Source organism: Bombina bombina, chromosome 6 (assembly GCF_027579735.1).
Source record: "Bombina bombina isolate aBomBom1 chromosome 6, aBomBom1.pri, whole genome shotgun sequence".
Taxonomy (NCBI): Eukaryota; Metazoa; Chordata; class Amphibia; order Anura; family Bombinatoridae; genus Bombina; species Bombina bombina.
The window spans coordinates 577,778,001-577,797,876 of record NC_069504.1 but is presented as its reverse complement, the minus strand read 5'-3'; the positions used below and the strand labels follow the sequence as shown (position 1 = coordinate 577,797,876).

The following is a 19,876-nucleotide window of genomic DNA, read 5'->3' as shown; positions in this document are numbered from 1 at the left end:
CTGTCTGCAGCAGGATCGGAAGGAAGTGAATAAAGTCGCACCCGGTCACATGGACCTCCCCTGCTATGAAAAAGTGTGCAAAGCTTTTAGGAGCTGCGCAGCTCACAAAGTGAAACCTGCCTGTTCCAGCCAAAATTACAGTGTCTAAATGAGCCCTTAAACTGATCTTCACAACTGTTAAAGCTATAAACTACACAAACTGTTCCCAATAAACTCTCACTGAGGAGATATTAACCCTCGATCCTATTGAGGTATAGAGGAGTCGCACTGTGACCCTATATAAAGCGCTCCTGCTATATTAAAATAACAGGCTTACCCTCCAGGATCCATGCTGTGGAACAGATACAGCCTTTCAAGTGTGACAGCCTTGTAGCGATGCTCTGACAGGGACCTCAGTGTGAAAAAGCAAGCAGAGTAACTCGTTAACACCGATTACTCAGGAGTTGTTAGATAGACAGTCTGGATGGCTTCGCAGAAAAACTTTCCCTGGATCTCCAGACTCTTAACTTTCATCAATACTCTCACTGAGAGGTTTATATGATTACTTAAAACTCCAGTCATCTCTTGAAGGGAACATACCTGTTAAGGACTATCTGAATCTTCTGACACTTCGCTGCCATCCTCCTCTATTGATGAAAGGAAAGAATGACTGGGGGGGATAGGGGAAGTGGGAGGGATTTTTAAGCCTTTGGCTGGGGTATATTTGCCTCCTCCTGGTGGCCAGGTGTTGTATTTCCTAATAGTAAGGAATACATTTGTGGACTCTCCCTGCCTTATGGCAAGAAATCAATGTTTCTATGGCAAATACCACTATGGATGCAACTTTAAGAGCACTAAAATGCGCCAAGATAGAGCATGTACAGTATCACTAAAAATTTCACTATATAAACCCTGTGCCACTGACTGATGGCTATCATGATTACAAACAGCTTTAATAACAAATTCTAAATATTAAAACAAATTCCTTGCAAAACACTTAAGAAAAAACAACACACCTTATTTATTTTTATTTTAAAATCAATTTTATTTTGTTTTATTTTATATATTTAAAAATGTGTATTTAATAACTGAATGGGGAAAAAAAAATATTCAGCCACACGTGAAGAACTAATAATTAAGAGAATGCAGTGCTGTATCTTCTAAAGAGACCGTGCAGCTGTGCCTTAATAAATTGTCTATTAGTAAAAAAATACATTTTAGGGCACATAATACAGCATCCTTATAACAAATTGCAGCAGGGATACTTTAAAGAGATTAAACAAACTAGATAATTCTGAGGATTTATGTTCAGCATTTATAAACGTAGCAACTTTGTGCATTTCGCTTCAAAACGTTCTTCTGGTGAGTACTGTAGAAATGCTGCTTTATTGCTGCAGATGTTACAAAGTTCAAGGCTCAAAAAAGGTATGAGTACAAAGATATTCTTTAAGAAACGTTCAGTTTTCTTTTTTATACAAAAAAGTAAAGCTTAAAAAAGTTAAATTTACAAACCAAAAAAAAAACAATAGGTGGTATGCACGCATTATATATACAGGCAATTGTAACATCTTTGAGAATTTTTCAAATGCATAGCAGAAAACATACAATTTCATTCAGTCGCTTCTGGCCAACAGAAGAGGTAAGTATTCACGCTCTTTCGTGCTCACCTCAAAAATTAGTTCATAATAAATCAAAATTTTCTTCAATCATTATTTTACATTACCCTAAATAAGCGCAGAAAGACATGAACTTTTTAATACAGAGAACTATAAGGAAATCTAAGACTATAATAAGGGTAAGGCATCCCTGCTGGTTAAATGTGTGTATTAATAAGTTATTTTACAGATTCATGGAAGCACCTGAACTTACAGTCAGCCAACCATAAACTGAACTTCATTAAAGAAAATAAACGGGCATGTTCATGTTACTTTACAATAGTTTCTAGTTTAGAAATGGATATTCAACCATTTACTGTTAGAGATATTTGTAACACCTTTTTGGAAATGTGTCACAATTCCCTTCTGCAGAAAAGTCAATTGTGCTTATAGATGGGGGATCCCTATTCTCAAAATCATGGCTGTAGGCGTTTTCATTTTTCTAATGATAGAAAAAACAGCTAACTAACTTTGGAAATAAAATAGTAAGGTGTTTCATATAAATATCATATAATGCTGGGGAATGAAAACTCTTGTTTGTGGCATTTTCTTATTATATTTTCTAGTGTCTGAGCATTGGTCCTTTGTAGAAAATGAAGCAACTAAAATATGCCACTTTCAGGAGAGACAAGGAACTGATTTTTAACGGCACCACCATGCCATGATACAGCTGAGGCCTTACTCTGATCATGACACCATAAAACCTAAGTTCAGGTCAAATTAACAGTATTGAGTCCCACTGTTACTTGAATTCAGTTAATACTCAATAGAACTTGAAAAGATAAATAGATTCAAGAAGGCTTCACATTATCTCTGTTGGTTACTAAGGAGGCTTAGAAGTGGTCTATCAAAACAGAGACACAATTAGCTCCAACAAGATAGTTAGGGTCACCAGGAAGAGACTTGTTCTGCCAGTGTTTAGGGTCACCTGTGGATACATATGAAAAAAGGGAAAATGTTTAATCTGTACAGAGCTTAAAAACAAAATAATAAATACATAAAAAACACTTTTTGAAATAATAAATCATAAAGCAAGTTGGTTTAAACACATGTACAATTCTTTACCATTAATGCAATTAACACAACTGACAGGTGAGATGTACACATGAACATGAATGAAGTCATCAAAATCCTTAATACAAATTATAATGTACAAGAAAAAAATTAGAATTACAAGACTGACCTCTACTGACAATAGAAAGAAATGTACAAGTATTTAATTTTCTACATTTTTTGGGAAAACAACTACATAAAATATAATAAAAACAATAATACAATACAATTTAAGCACTTTTCACTAAGAATTATTATTAGTATAATTTATTTGTATAGTGCCATAAAATTCTGTAGCGCTGGAATGAAGGATGGAAATGACAGTACTGACCAGTAAAAGCCCAGATACATATAAAAGTGTTAAAAAATGTGACTTTTCTAAAACAATTCATACTCTGAGTTTTGCACCTTCTTATAATCTGACTGAAACCTTTTAGACAGATTTTGCTCACATAAAGAATTAGATTTCAACAACACAATTATAAAAAAGCAACGTTACAATAATAATCTAACGTCTAAATCTACAAGTGTAAATTATGTCAATAATAAAAACTGCAATTTTTTTCTTTCATTATTCAGACAGAGCATGCAATTTTAAACAACTTTCTAATGTACTTCTAATTATCAGTTTTTCTTTGTTCTCTTGTTATCTTTTGTTGAAAGCAGGGACGTATCCTTAGGTGCCGGCCCATTTCTGGAGTACTATTTCCTGCCATGTAGTGCTCCAGATGACTACCTAGGTATCTCCAACACAGAATATCATGGGAACAAACCAAATTTGATAAAAGAAAAAAAAAATGGAAACTTTTTAAAAATGGTATGCTCTGTCTGAATCACAAGATATTTTGGGGTTTTTGTATATCCCTTTAAAAGGACAATTAAATACAGTAAAATTGCAAAATCAACAAATACAATACAATGTAATAGCCCTTAGTGTGAATTCCAAATGAGAAGATGTTTTTTTTTTCTGACAAATTTCGGTTACTTATTTCCTTCCCCCTGCATCATGTTACAACCATCAGCCAATCAGAACAAGAATATATATATATATATATATATATATATATATATATATATATATATATATATTTCAGTGAACTCTTCCACATGTTCAGTAGGAGCTAGTGCCTCAGAAAGTGAACATATTTAACAAATGCACATTTAAATAATGCAAATAAACTGGAAAGTGTTTTAAAATTGCTTGCTCTATCTGAATCATAAAGTTTAATTCAGTGTTTCTTTAACGGAAGATTCTTTGACGCATAACAGTGTTTAAAGAGGTCAAAATGTCTACCGTATGCATTTTTCTAAGCCAAAGCCTTAAGAAAGAACACCACTAAACTGAAACTCAGAAATAATGGCTTTCTATACAGGGTCTGATTATATAAAGCTCTCTCTGCTCAGGTAAGAGGATCTAAAATGGTCCTCCAGCACTGCGAGATCTATTGTGAGAATCTAATAAACAGGAAGATTTTGCTATACGTCCCCAAGTGGCGTTCCCTGCATTTTTGTATGTGAAGGAGAGACAAGCCCAGTGCAATATAGCACTGCATGACATGACAGTTCTGCTGCATTTACACTTTGTGCTTTGTATTTTATACTTTACACTTCAGATTGTTTTATTACATTTAAACTTTGCACTTTATATTTTGTATTTTATTTTGTATACAGCAGTGTATTGAGGATTTTGATTTTACAAATTCTGATTAAGCTTCAACAGTTTCTGTGTTACTTTAACAAATTAGGATCATACTTTTTATACTTTGTACTATTTATTTTTCTACAAATTACATTGCACTTTGCGTTTCTTCTGTTTAAAATAAAAATGAAAAACTGGCAGATTTATTTTCCCAGAGAGCTTTGTTACTTTCTAAGGGGCCCGATAAGCAAACGTTCTCTAGTTTTGAGAGAAATTATAGTGCAGTCTTCACTGAATTCTATAAGAAAAAACCTGGAAGTCCCAGAGAAATGAGGGACGCCTTTTCAGAGAAAGTAATGAGGCTCTCTAGGATACATAATTTCACAGGGGTGAGAGAAGTTAACAGGAGAACATCTAGTGCTGATATAAAAGTCTCAGCTTGCAGCAAATACAAATTTAAACATTTTCACTACTTGCTTTGACTCTAGTTTAGTATACATTACTTTTCTGTCAGTTAAATAACTGTATTGTGAATTCTGAGCAAACTTCACCTGCATACAGCTGGCAAGATAATTCAGTGAGACCAGCCTGTATAAAATGCTTACAACATTTCACAAGAATTGTGAGAGCTTCAGACATACCCTCAGAACTATAAAAAGAGAGAGATGCACTCAGCTGAGACAGAACAAAAGGGTGCCACTCAGGGTGCATACTCTTTTAGCACACTATGCCCCTACACAGAGAAAAAATATCCTGTAGCATATCAGTCTGACCCTGCCCAATGACAGTCCAGCACCGAAATACCAGGCAATTCTTCTCTGAACAAGAGAAACAACAACCCCAGACGATTGTTTCGCCAATCTGTGGGCCTCGTCAGTGAGGTGCAGTCGCATCTCTCTAAGGGCATGTGTGCAAGAAGTCTACATCTGGTTTCCCCTTTTACTCTTAGGGAGACCCAAGAGCAATTTGCATAAATATAAAAAGAAAGAGTTGCACTCAGCTGAGACAGAACAAAAGCTAGAAAAACTTCTGTGCCTGTTCATTTTAGGCTGCCACTCAGGGTGCATACTCTTTTAGCACACTATGCCTCTTCACAGAGAAAAAATATCCTGTAGCATATCAGTCTGACCCTGCCCAATGACAGTCCAGCACCAAAATACCAGGCAATTCTTCTCTGAACAAGAGAAAACAACCCCAGACGATCGTTTCGACCTTCTGTGGGCCTCGTCAGTGAGGTGCAGTCACATCTCTCTAAGGGCATGTGTGCAAGGAGTCCACGTCTGGTTTCCCCTTTAACTCTTAGGGAAAGAGAGAGAGATGCAGCTGAGACAGAACAAAAGCTAGAAAAACTTCTGTGCCTGTTCATTTTAGGGTGCCACTCAGGGTGCATACTCTTTTAGCACTTGGGTCTCCCTAAGAATAAAAGGGGAAACAAATAATTTAGTCTTTGAAAAAATAGATTGACTCTCATACATTTTCAATCAAAATAATTCTGTAAACAAACTAAATAGATTTTTTTTTGTAGATGTACAGATGTAATTTAATAAATGTCAATTCTTATCAGTAGAGTCTCAATCTATATTTGCAGCAGATCTGTGGCTAGGTGATCTGTGGCATGCTCTCTCAGACAAGGGAGTAATTAATCTACGTTAATTTCTTGTTATTGTAAAGTATTTACTTGTTATTGCACAATATTAAAGCTTAGTATGTTGCACACATGAAATCTAATTCCATTTCAAGCTTAAACACTTTGGATTAGAACAAACACATTTAACTGAAGGTTTGTATTTTAGAAGTGATTAGCAATCATTACAAAAGGTTAAAAACTTTATGTATATCAGTCTAGTAGGCTTTTTATGAGATATTTAAGTTAAAAAAAGTGCAGAATTTCAAGGGGATACAGCCACAGTTAGTGAATACTTTAATTTTAAAGGGATAGCAAACAGAATAATAGTGTAATATAAAATATTTAATTATGTGTAGTTAAAAAAACCTTTGTAATATTCTTTCAGTATTTATTTTGTCCCCTTTTTCTGTAATTTAACTCTGAAAATTGCTTTTCTAAATTCTATAATTCGAGTTTCTATAACATAATGGACGTCACAATGTTTTAATCTAATGTTTCCCCACATCTATATTTCCTGCTGAGGACCATTAAGGACATAGTCGTATGCAAAAGTTTAGGCCCCCCTGACAATTTCCATGATTTTCATTTATAAATAATTGGGTGTTTGGATCAGCAATTTCATTTTGATCTATCAAATAACTGAAGGACACAGTAATACTTCAGTAGTGAAATGAGGTTTATTGGATTAACAGAAAATGTGCAATATGCATCAAAACGAAATTAGACAGGTGCATACATTTGGGCACCCTCGTCATTTTGTTGATTTGAATACCTGTAACTAGCTAGCACTGATTAATTGGAACACACAATTGGTTTGGTGAGCTCATTAAGCCTTGAACTTCATAGACAGGTGCATCCAATCATGAGAAAAGGTATTTAATGTGGCCAATTGCAAGTAGTTGTTCTCTTTGACTCTCCTCTGAAGAGTGGCAACATGGGGGCCTCAAAACAACTCTCAAAAAAAGACCTGAAAACAAAGATTGTTCAACATTATGGTTTAGGGGAAGGCAACATAAAGCTATTGTAGAGATTTAAGCTGTTAGTGTCCACTGTGAGGAACATAGTGAGGAAATGGAATACCACAGGCACAGTTCTTGTTAAGGTCAGAAGTGGCAAGCCAAGTCAAATATTGTAGAAGCAAAGGATGGTGAGAACAGTCAAAAACAGCCCAGAGACCACCTCCAAAGACCTACAACATCCTCTTGCTGCAGATGGTGTCACTGTGCATCATTCAACAATTCAGTGCACTTTGCACAAGGAGAAGCTGTATGGGAGAGTGACTAAGAAGCCTTTTCTGCACACATGCCACAAACAGAGTCAGGTGCTGTGGACTGATGAAACAAAGATTGCGTTATTTGGTCATAACAAGGGGCGTTATGCATGGTGGCAAAAGAACACAGCATTCCAAGACAAACACTTGCTATCCACAGTCAAATTTGGTGGTTGTTCCATCATGCTGTGGGGCTGTGTGGCCAGTGCCGGTACTTGGAATCTCATTAAAGTTGAGGGTCACATGGATTCCAATCAATCAGCAGATACTTGAGAATAATGTTGAGGAGTCACAAAGTTGAAGTTACGATGGGGCTGGATATTTCAACAAAACAACGACCCAAAACACTGCTCAAAATCTACTCTGGCATTTATGTAGAGGAACAAGTACAATGTTCTGAAATGGCAATCCCAGTCCCCAGACCTGAATATCATTCAAAATCTGTGGGGTGATTTGAAGCGGGCTGTCCATGCTCGGCAACCATCAAACCTAACTGAACTGGAGATGTTTTGCAAGGAGGAATGGTCCAAAATACCTTCATTCATCCAGAATCCAGACACTCATTACAGGCTATAGGAAGCGTCTAGAGGCTGTTATTTCTGCTAAAGGAGGCTCTACAAAATATGGATACAATATTTCTTTTAAGGTGCCCACATGTATGCACCTGTCTAATTTTGTTTTGATGCACATTGCACATTTTCTGCTAATCCAATATAAACCACATTTCACTACTGAAATATTACTGTGTCCTTCAGTTATTTGATAGATCAAAAAGAAATTGCTGATCCAAACACCCAATTATTTATAAATGAAAATCATGGAAATTGTCAGGGGTGCCTAAACTTTTGCATACAACTGTATATAAAACAGGCAATAAAAGAAACTGCCAAAACAGAGGAAATAGGAAACATGGTGGCGCCCATTAATTCATATTAACTTAACTTTTACAGTAATATTTTAAATATTTAAACTATTATAAATGTAAAAAACCAAAATGTATGCTTACCTGATAAATGTCTTTCTTTATGGATATCCACGGCGTCATTCAATTACTAGTGGGAATATCACTCCGGACCAGCAGGAGGAGGCAAAGAGCACCACAGCAAAGCTGTTTAGTGTCACTGCCCTACCCATAATCCCCAGTCATTCGACCGAAGGAAAATGGAAAAAGGAAAAACACAAAGGTGCCTGAGTTTAGTAAAAAATAACTGTCTTAATAAGTAAGGGGTGGGGTCGTGGACTCTCCATATCCAGAAAGAAAGAAATTTATCAGGTAAGCATAAATTTTGTTTTCTTTTTTAAGATATAGAGAGTCCACAACATCATTCAATTACTAGTGGGAAGCTAGAGGACACTAAATGAATAGGAAGGGAGAACAAGACAGGCAGACCTAAACAGAAGGCACCACCGCTTGAAGAACTTTTCTCCCAAAGGAAGCCGAAGCAAAAGTATCAAATTTGGAAAAAGTATGCATAGAGGACCAAATTGCAGCCTTGCAAATCTGTTCCACAGAAGCTTAATTTTCGAAAGCCCAAGAAGAGGACACAGCCCTAGTGGAATGTGCTGTAATTCTCTCAGGATGCTGCTGACCAACAGTCTTATAAGCAAAACGAATCACACTTCTCAACCAGAGGGAAAGAAGTAGCAGTGTTGTCCTGACCTTTACGCTTTCCTGAGAAACAAACAAACAGGGCAGAAGACTGGCTAAAATCCTTAGTCGCCTGTAGGTAGAATTTTAGAGCACGTACAACATCCAAGTTGTGCAACAGACGTTCTTTATAAGAAGGATTGGGACAGAGAGAAGGAACAACAATTTCCTGATTAATATTTCTATCCGAAACCACTTTAGGGAGAAACCCCAATTTAGTACGAAGAACCGCCTTATCAGCATGTAAGATAAGGTAAGGCGAATCATACTGCAAAGCCAAGAGTTCCGAGACTCTCAGAGCAGAAGAGATAGCAAGAAGAAACAAAACTTTCCAAGACAACAACTTAATATCTATGGAATGCATTGGCTCAAACTGAGCCTGTTGCAAAACTTTAAGAACAAGGTTAAAGCTCCAAGGAGGAGCAACAGGTCTAAACACAGACCTAATTCTGATCAGGGCCTGACAAAAGATTCAACAGCTGGCACATCCGCCAGACGCTTGTGTAACAAAATAGATAATGCAGAAATCTCACCTTTCAGAGAATTGACTGACCTTCCTGGAGAAAAGACAAAATTCTAGGAATCCTGACCCTACTCCAAGAATAGCCCTTGGATTCACACCAATAAAAAGGTATTTACGCCATTCCTTATGGTAAATTTTTCAAAAACCCGGCTTGGGAGCCTGGATCATGGTCTCTTAGATTAAGTGTTCAATCTCCAAGCAGTCAGCTTCAGAGAAACGAGATTTGGATGGAGGAATGGACCCAGTTAGATGACATCTTCACTAGGTCTGCATACCAGATCTTGCGAGGCTATGCCGGAGCTAATAGAATTACCGACATTCTCTCTTGTTTGATACGAGAAATGGCTCGTGGAAGGAGCACAAACGGAGGAAACAGGAATGCTAGACCGAAATCCCAAGAAACCACCGGAGCATTTATCAGGGCAGCCTGAGGATTTCAAGACCTTTAACCGTACCTTGGAAGCTTAGCGTTCTGACGAGACGCCATCAGATCCAACTCTGGCACCCCCCACTTGAGGGTTAAACTGGAGAACACCGCCGGATGGTGGGCCCACTCCCCAGGATGAAATGTCCATCTGCTCAGGAAATCCGCCTCCCAGTTGTCCACTCCTGGAATGTGGATGGCAGATAGACAACAATTGTGAGCTTCCGCCCACTGAATAATCCGTGCCACCTCCTTCATGGCTAAGGAACTCTGAGTTCCTCCCTGGTGGTTGATGTAAGTCTCTGAGGTGATGTTGTCTGATTGGAACCTGATAAACCCAGCTAAGGACAATTGAGGCCAAACCGTCAGAGCATTGTAAATCGCTCTTAACTCCAAGATGTTTATGGGGAGAGCAGAATCCTCCCAAATCCATAGTCCCTGCGCCTTAAACAAGTCCCAGACTTCTCCCCAGTCTAGCAGGCTGGCGTCTGTGGTCACAATCACCCAGGAAGGTCTCCAGAAACATGTGCCCTGAGACTGATGCTCCTGAGAAAGCCACCATGGAAGAGAATCTCTTGTCGACTGGTGTATCCTCTGAGACAGATCTCGAATGGTCTCCGTTCCATTGTCTGAGCATGCATAACTGCAGAGGTCTCAAATAGAATCGAGCAAAGGGAATGATGTCAATGGAAGTGACCATCAGACCAATTACTTCCATACATTGAGCTTCTGATGCTGGAACTTTTCCGCCAGAAAAATGTTCATAGATAGGGACTCTATTATGGTCCCTAAGAAAACTACCCTTGCAGCTGGAACAAGGGAACTCTTTTCCAGATTCACTTTCCATCCATGGGAACATAGAAAAGACAACAAGATCTCTGTATGAGACTTTGATTGTTGAAATGATGGCGCCCGAACCAGTATGTCCTCCAGGTAGGGCGCCACTGCAATTTCCCGAGACCTGATCATTGCCAAAAGAGCCCCCAGAACTTTTGAGAAAATACTGGGAGCTGTGGCAAGGCCAAACGGAAGAGTCACAAACTGAAAGTGTTTGTCTAGAATGGCAAATCTCAGGAACTTGTGATGATCCCTGTGGATGGGAACATGAAGATACGCATCTTTCAGGTCTATAGTTGCCATGAACTGATCCTCTTGGACCAAAGGAAGAATGGAACAAATAGGTTCCATTTTGAAGGACGGTACTCTGAGAAACTTGTTGAGACACTAAGTCTAGAATGGATTGAAAAGTTCCCTTTTTTTGGAACCACAAACAGCTTTGAATAGAATCCTAGGCCCTGTTCTCTTACTGAAACAATCACTCCTAGGGAGGAAAGGTCCTGGACGCAGCTCAAGAATGCCTTTTTTTTTTTACCTGATCTGAAGAGAGGTGAAATCTGCCCTTTGAAGGACAAGATTTGAATTCTATTTTGTAACCCTGAGAAACTATGTCCACAGCCCAAGGATCTGGGACATCCCGTATCCAGGCTTGACAAAACAGGGATCGGATCAAGTGGGGGGCAGACCCTTCATGCTGACTTCGGATCAAGTGGGGGGCAGACCCTTCATGCTGACTTAGGCTAAGCTGAGGGTTTCTTTGATTGCTTCCCCTTGTTCGAAGACTGATTGGGTTACCAAGAAGACTTGGACTGCTCCTTCTTCGAAGAGGGAGAGGAAGACTTTTGACCTTTTCGAAAGGAACAAAAATTACTCTGACATCCTTTAGTCCTGTTTTTCTTATCTTGCGGTAGAAAAGACCCTTTTCCACCTGTAATATCAGAAATTATTTCTGCAAGACCAGGTTCTTATCCTTGTATGGAAGCACTAGAAGCTTGGACTTGGAGGTAACATCAACTGACAAAGACTAAAGTCACAAAGCCCTGCAGGCCAAGACAGAGAAGCCAGACATCTTGGCTCCCAGTCTAACAATTTGTATGTTAGCATTAGAAATACAGGAATTGGCTAGTTTGAGAGCCTTAATCCTGTCCTGGATCTCCTCCAAAGGAGTCTCTACTAAAATTGATTCAGACAAGGCATTGCACCAATAAGATGCAGCACTTGCTACTGTGGCAATGCAAACTGCAGGTTGCCATTGAAGACACTGGTGATCATACATCCTTTTCAAATAAGCCTTCACTTCAGTTTCTTGTCCATGGGATCCTTAAAGGAGCAGCTATCCTCTATAGGGATCGTAGTTCTCTTAGCCAGAGTAGAAATAGCTTCTAATTTAGGCACTGTGCGCCATGAATCTTTAACGGAGATTGGGAGAAAGATAGTCCTGGCTTCTACCATTCCAGTGAAATAATCTCTGTCACACGGGTTGGAACAGGAAACACTTCCACAGAGGAAGGAACATCATAGTATTTGTTAAGCTTACTAGATTTTTTTAAGGGTTGACCGCGACAGGTGAGTCGGAGTCGTCCAAAGTCGCCAATACCTTCTTTAACAGTACACAAAGGTGTTCAAGCTTAAACCTTAAGTTTACTTCTTCAGCATCAGATAAATGAATTATACGATCACTATCTGAGATTTCGCCCTCAGAAGCTACCAAGGTAACCTCCTCCTCAGAGTTATGAGGGAGGACAACCTGTTTAGCAGCAGATGGGACAGACACCTAACTATCTGAAAAAACGTTTAGATTTCCTCTTGCGTTTTCCCCAACAAAGGAAAAGCAGATGACGACGCAGAAGATACCTGTGCACCAAAATCTGCAGGCAAAAAAACTCCTCCAGGAGGCTGAGAGAAATTGCAGGGCACTGTATGTGACGCCATTGAGGCTTGGGACGTTTGAGGAGAAAGCTGGGGCAGTGCCTGAACAGAATCATCCTGAGAGACATAAGGCACAGAGGGCAGTCTTTACACTCTAATGTCCTAGCTAAACATGTAGAACAAAACTGAATGGACAAAACAATTTTGGCCTCAAGACAAGTACATATCAATGGAACCTTCTTGCTTCATGTCCATAGCTAGACAAAATAATTGTGGCCCCAAAAGTAAAGGAAAAAATAAAAACACTTAATAGTACTGTCACTTTAAGACCTGACTTCAAACTCAGAGCGGTTACACAAAAATAATTGTCTGGAAAAAACTACACCCAGAATCTCTACACCTCAGCATATACTGAGGTGTCCTACCGTCCTCCGGAGGCTTACAAGTAGTCAGATACAGACCATAAACGACTCCTTCATCAAGCCGTGCTGAGGGGAAGACCTCACTACACTCCATGTCGGATAAGCAAATGATCACATGACCGGCACAGGAACTGCGTCGCAAGTAAAAGCACGCGTTCCAGAGTGAAACAAACTGATCTCTTTGAATGCTTCCCTCAAGAAAAAGATAGAGCCGCTTTTTTTTTTTTTTTTTTTTTTTTTTAACTATAAGAAAAATAAAAGCCTCATATTCATCTGACAAAATGCCCCATTAAAACAGTCCATATCATAGGAGAGATTAGTATAAAAAGTCACACAATGTTAACATTCCCCTATGAGGAGAAACTTAACCTCTTAGTCTCCACATACAAGTGCCTGCACACTGCCTCAGAGAATGACTGGGGGATTATGGGTAGAGGCGTGACACTTAACAGCTTTGCTGTGGTGCTCTTTGTCTCCTCCTACTGGCGAGGAGTGATATTCCCACTAGTAATTGAATGACGTTGTGGAATCTCCATATCTTAGGAAATAAATACATCTACATATTACTCCAAGGCTAACTTTTGCTCTTAATACATTATTACGTCTAGTATGTATTTACAGTTTAAAGTTACATAAAACCCAAAATGTTTCTTTCATTATAGAGCATCCAATATTAAACAACTTTCCAATTAACTTCACTTATCCAATTTGCTTCATTCTCTTGGTATCTTTTGTAAAAAAGATAAATAAAGAAAAAGCATACCTAGGTAGACACGGGAGTGGAAATGTACTACAGAAAGCTAGCTGGTGATTGTTGGCTGCACATATACGTCTCTTTTCATTGGCTGACCTGATGTGTTCACCTAGCTCCCAGTACTGCATTGCTGCTCATTCAACAAAAGGTACCAAGAGAATGAAGCAAATGTGATAATAGAAGTAAAGTGGAAAATTGTTTTACACTGTATGCTCTATGAAAAAAACAAATTGGGTTTCATGTCCCTTTAACATGTAATTTTAAAGTGCATAAAATACATTTAAATAATATTTTTTGGCTATGAAAAAGTTTAATAAAAGTGGTAAAAGGGAAAGTGAAGTCAAAATTAAACTTTCATGATTCAGATTAAGTATGCAATTTTAAACAAGTTTACAATACACTTCTGTTATCAAATTTGCCTTGTTCTCTTGATATTTTTTTTATTGAAGAGTAAAACTAGGTAGACTCATATGAGCTCAGGAGTGTGCATGTGTCTTTAGAACTCTATGGCAGCAGTGTTTTCCAACTTTTTTTGCCGCTTTGTTATACAATGTTGCAAAACACTGCTGCCATAGAGTAATAAAGACACGTGCACACTCCTGAGCTCTTATGAGCCGTCCTAGTATTACGCCTCAATAAAATTTGATAACAGAAGTAAATTGGAAATTGTTTTAAATTGCCTGCTCTATCCGAATCATGATAGTTTAAATTTGACTTTATAGTGACACAGAACAGATGATCAACGGTATACTTCATATGCTGGTATATTCAGGCACAAAGATTTCATTTTTAAACGCACCTGTAAAAGATTTTGAAATGTTCTATTTTAGATTAAAAAGGAAAAATTGACGTTTAAAAGGGGGCATTTACTAAAGGGAGATGTAACTCAAAAGTTGGTTTTCATGATTCAAAAAAGATTGTAAAACTGAAAACAAAATCTATTAAATTTGCTTTGCTCTCTTGGTTTTATTTGCTGAAAAACAGGAAAGTACGTTCAATATGTGCAAGCATCTGGAGCACTATGTTGAAGCAATTTTGCAAGGACATTTTTAACAATGCAAGAGCAGTAGATGGCAGCAGTGTTTATCGCAAACTGCCACATATAGTACTCCAGACGTAGACGCTACCGACCTGGGTATGTTCTACAGCAAAAAATATTATGAGAAAAAGAAAACAATCATAGAAATAAAATGTGAAACTTTTAAAATTGCAAGCTCCGTCTGAACCATGTAAGAAAAATGCTGGGTATCATCTCATTACGGGTAAAAAAAATTATTAATTATTTACTATATGAAAGCTTAGGATCAAATCATATTAAAGACTTTTTTTTTTAAATAGGCATGTAATACAGCTCTTATGGAAATGTTCACAGGTAGTTAAAGAGTTTGTGTACTTGCTCTGAGCTTCCACTTCCTTCAGAGTTAAACATTGTAAAAAAAAAATAGATAATCCCTTTTTTAGACATTTACCAGTTTTGCATAACCAACACTGTTCTATTAATACAATTTTACCTCTATGATTAGCTGTGTCTAATTTCCTTCTCAGTGATTTTTTTTTTACAGCTTTTTAAATTCTTGCATTTTAGACAATTAGCGCTGGTTCTTGCAAACCCAATATCATTCTCCACTGGAGTGAGCATAATGTTATCTTAATGAACTAGCACTGTTTGTCTGTAATGCAAGATCAAAAAGAAAAAAAAAAAGAACCGAGATAAGGGTCAACATTGCAGGGGCTTAGAAAACATAATTTATGCTTACCTGATAAATTCCTTTCTTCTGTTGTGTGATCAGTCCACGGGTCATCATTACTTCCGGGATATTATCTGCTCCCCTACAGGAAGTGCAAGAGGATTCACCCAGCAGAGTTGCTATATAGCTCCTCCCCTCTACGTCACCTCCAGTCATTCGACCAAAGACCAACGAGAAAGGAGAAGCCAAGGGTGTAGTGGTGACTGAATTATAATTTAAAAAATATGTACCTGCCTTAAAAAAACAGGGCGGGCCGTGGACTGATCACACAACAGAAGAAAGGAATTTATCAGGTAAGCATAAATTATGTTTTCTTCTGTTATGTGTGATCAGTCCACGGGTCATCATTACTTCCGGGATACCAATACCAAAGCAAAAGTACACGGATGACGGGAGGGATAGGCAGGCTCATTATACAGAAGGAACCACTGCCTGAAGAACCTTTCTCCCAAAAATAGCCTCCGAAGAAGCAAAAGTGTCAAATTTGTAAAATTTGGAAAAAGTATGAAGCGAAGACCAAGTTGCAGCCTTGCAAATCTGTTCAACAGAGGCCTCATTCTTAAAGGCCCAAGTGGAAGCCACAGCTCTAGTGGAGTGAGCTGTAATTCTTTCAGGAGGCTGCTGTCCAGCAGTCTCATAGGCTAAACGTATTATGCTACGAAGCCAAAAAGAGAGAGAGGTAGCAGAAGCTTTTTGACCTCTCCTCTGTCCAGAATAAACGACAAACAGGGAAGAAGTTTGGCGAAAATCTTTAGTTGCCTGCAAGTAGAACTTGAGGGCACGAACTACATCCAGATTGTGTAGAAGACGTTCCTTCTTTGAAGAGGGATTTGGACACAAGGAGGGAACAACAATCTCTTGATTGATATTCCTGTTAGAGACAACCTTAGGTAAGAACCCAGGTTTAGTACGCAGAACTACCTTGTCTGAGTGAAAGATCAGATAAGGAGAATCACAATGTAGGGCTGATAACTCAGAGACTCTTCGAGCCGAGGAAATAGCCATTAAAAATAGAACTTTCCAAGATAACAATCTTATATCAATGGAATGAAGGGGTTCAAACGGAACACCCTGTAAAACGTTAAGAACTAAGTTTAAACTCCATGGCGGAGCAACAGTTTTAAACACAGGCTTGATCCTAGCTAAAGCCTGACAAAAGGCCTGGATGTCTGAATTTTCTGACAGACGCCTGTGTAACAAGATGGACAGAGCTGAGATCTGTCCCTTTAATGAGCTAGCCGATAAACCCTTTTCTAAACCTTCTTGTAGAAAAGACAATATCCTAGGAATCCTAACCTTACTCCAGGAGTAATCTTTGGATTCACACCAGTATAGGTATTTACGCCATATTTTATGGTAAATCTTTCTGGTAACAGGCTTCCTAGCCTGTATCAGGGTATCAATAACCGACTCAGAAAACCCACGTTTTGATAAAATCAAGCGTTCAATTTCCAAGCAGTCAGCTTCAGAGAAGTTAGACTTTGATGTTTGAATGGACCCTGAATCAGAAGGTCCTGTCTTAGAGGCAGAGACCACGGCGGACAGGATGACATGTCCACTAGATCTGCATACCAAGTCCTGCGCGGCCATGCAGGCGCTATTAGAATCACTGATGCTCTCTCCTGTTTGATTTTGGCAATCAATCGAGGAAGCAGCGGGAAGGGTGGAAACACATAAGCCATCCTGAAGTTCCAAGGTGCTGTCAAAGCATCTATCAGAACCGCTCCCGGATCCCTGGATCTGGATCCGTAGCGAGGAAGTTTGGCGTTCTGGCGAGACGCCATGAGATCTATCTCTGGTTTGCCCCAACGTCGAAGTATTTGGGCAAAGACCTCCGGATGAAGTTCCCACTCCCCCGGATGAAGAGTCTGGCGACTCAAGAAATCCGCCTCCCAGTTCTCCACTCCCGGGATGTGGATTGCTGACAGGTGGCAAGAGTGAGACTCTGCCCAGCGAATTATCTTTGATACTTCTATCATTGCTAGGGAGCTTCTTGTCCCTCCCTGATGGTTGATGTAAGCTACAGTCGTGATGTTGTCCGACTGAAACCTGATGAACCCCCGAGTCTTTAACTGGGGCCAAGCTAGAAGGGCATTGAGAACTGCTCTCAATTCCAGAATGTTTATTGGCAGGAGACTTTCCTCCTGACTCCATTGTCCCTGAGCCTTCAGAGAATTCCAGACAGCGCCCCAACCTAGAAGGCTGGCGTCTGTTGTTACAATTGTCCAGTCCGGCCTGCTGAAAGGCATCCCCCTGGACAGATGTGGCCGAGAAAGCCACCATAGAAGAGAGTTTCTGGTCTCTTGATCCAGATTCAGAGTGGGGGACAAATCTGAGTAATCCCCATTCCACTGACTCAGCATGCACAATTGCAGCGGTCTGAGATGTAGGCGTGCAAAGGGTACTATGTCCATTGCTGCTACCATTAAGCCGATCACCTCCATGCATTGAGCTACTGACGGGAGTTGAATGGAATGAAGGACACGGCATGCATTTAGAAGCTTTGTTAATCTGTCTTCTGTCAGATAAATCTTCATTTCTACGGAATCTATAAGAGTCCCCAAGAATGGAACCCTTGTGAGAGGCAAGAGAGAACTCTTCTTTTCGTTCACTTTCCATCCATGCGACCTTAGAAATGCCAGAACTAACTCTGTATGAGACTTGGCAGTTTGAAAGCTTGAAGCTTGTATCAGAATGTCGTCTAGGTACGGAGCTACCGAAATTCCTCGCGGTCTCAGAACCGCCAGAAGGGCACCCAGAACCTTTGTGAAGATTCTTGGAGCCGTAGCCAATCCGAATGGAAGAGCTACAAACTGGTAATGCCTGTCTAAGAAGGCAAACCTTAGATACCGGTAATGATCTTTGTGAATCGGTATGTGAAGGTAAGCATCCTTTAAATCCACTGTGGTCATGTACTGACCCTTTTGGATCATGGGTAAGATTGTCCGAATAGTTTCCATTTTGAACGATGGAACTCTTAGGAATTTGTTTAGGACCTTTAAATCCAAGATTGGCCTGAAAGTTCCCTCTTTTTTGGGAACCACAAACAGGTTTGAGTAAAACCCTTGTCCTTGTTCCGACCGCGGAACCGGATGGATCACTCCCATTAATAATAGATCTTGTACACAGCGTAGAAACGCGTCCTTCTTTATTTGGTTTGTTGACAACCTTGACAGATGAAATCTCCCTCGTGGGGGAGATAATTTGAAGTCTAGAAGGTATCCCTGAGATATGATCTCTAGCGCCCAGGGATCCTGGACATCTCTTGCCCAAGCCTGGGCGAAGAGAGAGAGTCTGCCCCCCACTAGATCCGGTCCCGGATCGGGGGCCCTCGGTTCATGCTGTCTTAGGGGCAGCAGCAGGTTTTCTGGCCTGCTTGCCCTTATTCCAGGACTGGTTAGGTTTCCAGCCTTGTCTGTAACGAGCAACAGCTCCTTCCTGTTTTGGTGCAGTGGAAGTTGATGCTGCACCTGCTTTGAAATTCCGAAAGGGACGAAAATTAGACTGTCTAGCCTTAGCTTTGGCTTTGTCTTGAGGTAGAGCGTGGCCCTTACCTCCTGTAATGTCAGCGATAATTTCTTTCAAACCGGGCCCAAATAAAGTTTGCCCCTTGAAAGGTATATTAAGTAATTTGGACTTAGAAGTTACATCAGCCGACCAGGATTTTAGCCACAGCGCCCTACGTGCCTGAATGGCGAATCCTGAATTCTTAGCCGTAAGTTTGGTTAAATGTACTACGGCCTCCGAAACGAATGAATTAGCTAGTTTAAGGACTCTAAGCCTGTCCGTAATGTCGTCCAGCGTAGCGGAACTAAGGTTCTCTTCCAGAGACTCAATCCAAAATGCTGCCGCAGCCGTAATCGGCGCGATGCATGCAAGGGGTTGCAATATCAAACCTTGTTGAACAAACATTTTCTTAAGGTAACCCTCTAATTTTTTATCCATAGGATCTGAAAAAGCACAGCTATCCTCCACCGGGATAGTGGTGCGCTTAGCTAAAGTAGAAACTGCTCCCTCCACCTTAGGGACCGTTTGCCATAAGTCCCGTGTGGTGGCGTCTATTGGAAACATCTTTCTAAATATTGGAGGGGGTGAGAACGGCACACCGGGTCTATCCCACTCCTTAGTAACAATTTCAGTTAATCTCTTAGGTATAGGAAAAACGTCAGTACTCGCCGGTACCGCAAAGTATTTATCCAACCTACACATTTTCTCTGGTATTGCAACAGTGTTACAATCGTTAAGAGCCGCTAAGACCTCCCCTAGTAATACACGGAGGTTTTCCAATTTAAATTTAAAATTTGAAATATCTGAATCCAATCTGCTTGGATCAGAACCGTCACCTACAGAATGAAGCTCTCCGTCCTCATGCTCTGCAAGCTGTGACGCAGTATCAGACATGGCCCTAGAATTATCAGCGCACTCTGT

The 19,876-nt window shown here is 39.7% G+C and overlaps 1 protein-coding gene across 1 annotated transcript in view; it reads right to left on the bottom strand.

Moving 5' to 3' along the window:
* Positions 1-996: 996 nt before the first annotated feature.
* Positions 997-19,876, bottom strand: part of TJP1 (tight junction protein 1) — a gene marked incomplete in the record, with an annotated part of 489,926 nt that continues 471,046 nt past the window's right edge. Inside the window, 1 exon segment of the mRNA XM_053717550.1 lies at positions 997-2,562. Coding sequence (XP_053573525.1) covers positions 2,468-2,562 — 95 coding nt within the window.